At 40.3% G+C, this 5,026-nt stretch overlaps 1 protein-coding gene across 4 annotated transcripts in view; it reads left to right on the forward strand.

Moving 5' to 3' along the window:
- Positions 1–5,026, forward strand: part of LOC107663650 (zinc finger MYND domain-containing protein 11-like) — a 24,805-nt gene that overhangs the window by 14,397 nt on the left and 5,382 nt on the right. For all 4 annotated transcript variants that reach the window (XM_016453888.1, XM_016453890.1, XM_016453889.1 and 1 more), the window contains 10 exons: positions 138–215; positions 339–431; positions 521–608; positions 704–759; positions 921–998; positions 2,077–2,195; positions 2,277–2,520; positions 2,616–2,684; positions 2,767–3,060; positions 3,191–3,376. In XM_016453888.1, coding sequence (XP_016309374.1) covers positions 138–215; positions 339–431; positions 521–608; positions 704–759; positions 921–998; positions 2,077–2,195; positions 2,277–2,520; positions 2,616–2,684; positions 2,767–3,060; positions 3,191–3,376 — 1,305 coding nt within the window. The remainder of the gene's footprint in view (positions 1–137; positions 216–338; positions 432–520; positions 609–703; positions 760–920; positions 999–2,076; positions 2,196–2,276; positions 2,521–2,615; positions 2,685–2,766; positions 3,061–3,190; positions 3,377–5,026) is intronic.

Consider the following 5,026-nt stretch of genomic DNA (forward strand, 5'->3'; position numbering starts at 1 on the left):
TTGTTTTGTTTTTTTTTTTTTTTTTTTTTTTTTTTTTTTTGTGACCATTAAACCCCCAAATGCATTTTAAGAGTGTTACCTCAGATTATGATGTAGTTATTAAACCATTTGTTTCTTGTGGTGATGTTTACTAACAGGGCAGTAAAAGGAAGAATTTGAACAAACAGGAAATGACAACATGCCTCAAGTTCATTCTTGGACGTATGAAGGAAAGGGTGCGTTTCACACTTTCGCTTCTCACTTTTTCCACACTAAATCATGTAGAAATCAAGCCTTTCCCCCACATGCGTTTTCTGTTGAAATGTGAAGCAGATTTCTTCCATCTGATCATCTTTCAGGCTGTGGACCTGCACAAGAGAGGCAAGGAGTCAAAGCAACCCATATACAGAAGACTGATTCACACGCTTCTGGATGTGGATAACGTACAAGAGGTACACAGACAAAACACTAGTAGAAACAATTCAAAGATTATGTCCCATCAGCCTCAGCATGTTCTCATGTATCTTCTGTTCTAATACAGAACATCTCAGAGGGGAAATACAAAAGCTTTGAGGAGTTCAGGGCTGACGCTCAGCTTATTGTTCACAACACAGCCATTCTGCACGGAGGTGAGCCGTATGAACCAAAAGTGTGATTTATGAAATAGTATGTGTGCACTTCACTCAAATGTCAGCTCGACCAATTCCACATTCTCTGTCAACAGTCAACAGCGATCAGACCGAAATTGCAAGACTTCTCTACAACGACACATGCCACGAGGTCAGACTGAGCAAACAGTTGGAATTTTAAACTTGTTTAAGGCACTCGACAAACATAGTTAAGCTTTTCTGTATAGATTTTTGACAACATTCTTAGGTTAATGGGTAAAAGATTTTGTGCTCTTTTTGAACAATGAATTAACAATTATTTATTTGTTCCAGCTGAACGAGTTAATGTTGTGCAGACACTGCTTCTATCTCTCGAATGCACGACCCGACAACTGGTTCTGTTACCCATGTGTAAGCACAGACGCACGCATTCATTCCTGCAGATTTATATGTGATTTGTGAATGTACTTAAAGGCTTAGTTCACCCAAAAGTTAAAATTAGGCTGTGTTTTACTCATCCCAGAGGCATCCTAGGTGTATATGACTTTCTTCTTTCAGACGAATCCAGTCGGAGCTATATAAAAAATTGTCCTGACTATTCCAAGCTCTATCATTGCAGTCAGCGGGTGTTGCAATGCTTCAGTCCAAAAGAAGTTAAATAAAAAGCGCCCATCCATAAAAAAAAAAAAGTGTCTCACACGGCTCCCGGGGTTGAACAAAGGCCTCCTGTAGCGAATCGATGCGTTTTTGTAAGAAAAATATTCATATTCAGAACATAATAATCACTTGAATCTAGCTTGCGCTCACTGTTGTAAACGGAAGCAGTTCCGGGAGCATGACGTATGAGGTCAGCGTTGCGCATGCGCCGGTGAGTCTCGTGAAAACCAACATTTGTTTACAGGATCAAAGGAAGCAAAGTTTCCTTACTTTAGCAAAGGAAAACCAGTCTCCTCTTGGCTTATATCAAAATCCTCCGACATTCTTCTTTACAAATCCTCGTTTTGTACTTCTAATTCTTGACCGTTGTTTTGTTTTGATCTCTCCGCTGCGTTTCCGCGTGCGTCACTTCTGAGTGGCACATGCGCAGCGCTGACGTCATACGTCATCCTCCCGGAGCTGCTTCCGTTTACAACAGTGAGCGCAAGCTAGATTAAAGTGATTATTACGTTTTGAATATGGATATTTTTCTTACAAAAACACATCGATTCGCTACAGGAGGCCTTTGTTCACCCCCCGGATCCGTGTGAGACACTTTTTTTTTTATGGATGGGCGATTTTTTTTTATTTCACTTCTTTTGGACTGAAGCATTGCAACACCCGCTGACTGCAATGATAGAGCTTGGAATAGCCAGGACAATTTTTTATATAACTCCGACTGGATTCTAGAAGAAAGTCATATACACCTAGGATGCCTCGGGGGTGAGTAAAACACAGCCCAATTTTCATTTTTGGGTGAACTAACCCTTTAAGGATGTTTGTCTGTGATCAGAGTCCGACTCATGAGCTGGTGTGGGCCAGGATGAAGGGCTTTGGTTATTGGCCAGCCAAGGTGATGCAGAGGGAGGGCAATCAGGTGGATGTTCGGTTCTTTGGTCACCAGCACCAAAGGTGAGCCTCAGGTTACATTAGGATCTGTATGTGGGCAAATTAGCTTGTGAAACTAGCAGACTCATGTCTGTTTTGCTGCAGGGCATGGATTCCTTCTGACAACATCCAGGAGATCACGATCAACTTGCAGCAGCTGCAGGTGAAGCGCAGCTCAGGGTGGAAGAAGGCGTGTGATGAGCTGGAGCTCCATCAGCGGTTCCTGAGGGAGGGCCGTACCTGGAAGGGGAAGCTGGAAGAGAAGCATGACAGGTCGGACAGGCACGAAAGACAGGAAGACAAACAAGAAGAAGCAGAGTCAAGCATCTCCTCCACATCCAATGAGCAGGTGAGCATTTTGGTGCCACAAGTCACATTTAATTTTTAAATATGCAAGATTGGCTTTGCTTTATTTAATATCTGGGTTTCTTATGTTGTTGACAGTCGAAAGGCAACCAAGAGCCCAAAGCTAAAAGGAGCCGCCGTTCCCAAGTCGCCGAGCCCAAAGTAGAGGTTTGTAATATATCATGTTTATTGAATGAGATGTGATATATAGAGTTCACGCCACCTTTACCATCTCCTGCTGTTATATCAGGAACCGGAGCCTGAGATGGAGGCTGTCAGCTCAAGCCAGGAGATCCCAACAGCTGTTCCACATCAACCAGAACGAACGTCTGTCTCCACCCAGACCAAAAAGTCTGGCTCGCCTTCATCCTCTTCCTCGCCAGCTCCTCGCATGGTACACCGAGGCACTCAGACGCTCAACGAAGGCAGCTGCCAAAACATGTGCCACGACAAATACACCAAGATCTTCAGCGACGTTAAAGAAATGATGAAAGCAGAGAACAAGCGCGAAACCGAACGCGTCCTGAAAGAGGCTCTGGACAAGGTGAGGAACGTTCTTTCATTTTGGACTGACATTTGGCTCCCTCTTGTGGCCAGATTCAAAGATACCCCTTTTCCTGTTGGTGGAAAAGGGGGAAATTGCAGCAAACTCAGCAATGTGGTCGTCCTTACAGTTGCGAACAGAGATGGAGGAAGAGAAAAGGCATGCGGTGAACAAAGCAGTGTCCAGCACGCAGGCCGAGATGGACAGAAAGTGCAAACAGGTGAAGGAGAAATGCAAAGAGGAGCTCATGGAGGAGATGAAGAAGATGGTAGCTCAGCATAAACAACTTATTTCCCAGACCAAGAAGAAGCAGTGGGTGAGTGAACTTTCAGAAGATCTTTTGTGTAGATACAAACTGTTAGAACCACCAGACAGTCGAATCATACTGCATTCAGGTCCATTTTGACATGGAAGAGATACAGTAAAAAATGCTTAGTTTGTAGTATGGTAACCAAACTTTGAAAAGGTATGAAGACTATGAAAATACACATTTACTTTTTAATGATTTTTAAAAAATATATATGTTTTTATAATAAGATACCTTTTTTTTTTTAAGTACACTTATTGAGTTCAGATCCACTTTGACCTGGGTATCAACTTTGCACATGATTTTATTCAGATTTATTATGATCTAGGACTTGGTCAAAATACTTTTCCTATATCTTGGTACATGTTTTTGGAAATGAACTGTTAATAAACATCAACATATGCACCCCTATTGATGAACCATTGCAGCATGAAAAATGTATCATATTTATATTTTATTTGAAACATTCCAGAGTAATTTAGATGTTGTTTTGTTACAAAATGAACATGTAGGTTTCATAAAATTTGGTCTGGTTTTGAGCTGTCAGATTATTTGTTCTTATGAATTTAATGTGATGATATATTCAAGTACATTTTAAAATTTCAAAGAATTTCTCAATTTTTTAATGAATAAAAAGGGGGTAAATGTTGTAATATTGCTGTAACATTCAAAACTTAGCATTTTTGCACATTCACTAACTAGTTACTGATCAGATATAACATTTGTATTAAAAAAAAGTTATGACTGTTTTATAAGCTTCCGTTCCACCAGGTCTAAACGGACCTTGGAATGGAAAAATAGTATGCAGATTTTGAATGCATTATGATTGCTAATATTACTAAAATCAGGTAAAATTCCTTCAAATGTGACTCATCTGTTGAAGAGCATCTCCTCCTGAATCTGATCTTCATTATTTTTCTTCTTAGATTTCCCCCCCCCAGGCAAATCAGTTTGCCCACCATATTGTTGTATTTACAATCTATTTATAACTTCTACGTGTTGCTAGGAGATGAGAAATGGTTCTCCAGCATATTACTCACCTGAGCTCCAGAATTGTCTTGTGGGAAATGTTGCAGCTCTGAGGGCAGAATTAGGAAATGAAGAACAATTTTGTCTGAGTCAATAATGTGATGTGGGGTTGTTATTCCTCTGTAGATGAACTGAGTCGAATTTAGTTGGTTAACCTGAACAATGACACATTATTTAGAAAACTACCACCACCCGGTCATTTCGTTGCTCTCTGTATGGCTCTGAAACAATACCTTGTGACTAGGTAACCAGTGTTGGGGGGGTAACGCATTACAAGTAACGCGAGTTACGTAATCCGATTACTTTTTTTCAAGTAACTAGTAAAGTAACGCATTACTTTTTAATTTACAAGAAAATATCTGAGTTACTTTTTCAAAAAAGTAATGCCAGTTACTTTGTTTTCCCATTTATTGACTGACAAGTCTCCTGTCCCCATACTGGGAGAAATCGGGAGTACAGAGGAGTTCTGTGTGCGCTGTGTGAACATGATGTTACTGTAGTTCTAGACTAAATGTGAATGTGCATTAATTCATCCCACTCACAAAAAAAAACAGATTTGGTATTCATCAAAATGAATTAAAACAGTGAAATGCAAACTCAGAATATGACTCAAACCTGCAATAATTAAAT

The sequence above is a fragment of the Sinocyclocheilus anshuiensis genome, unplaced genomic scaffold (assembly GCF_001515605.1).
Source record: "Sinocyclocheilus anshuiensis isolate Anshui unplaced genomic scaffold, SAMN03320099.WGS_v1.1 scaffold928, whole genome shotgun sequence".
NCBI classification, from domain to species: domain Eukaryota; kingdom Metazoa; phylum Chordata; class Actinopteri; order Cypriniformes; family Cyprinidae; genus Sinocyclocheilus; species Sinocyclocheilus anshuiensis.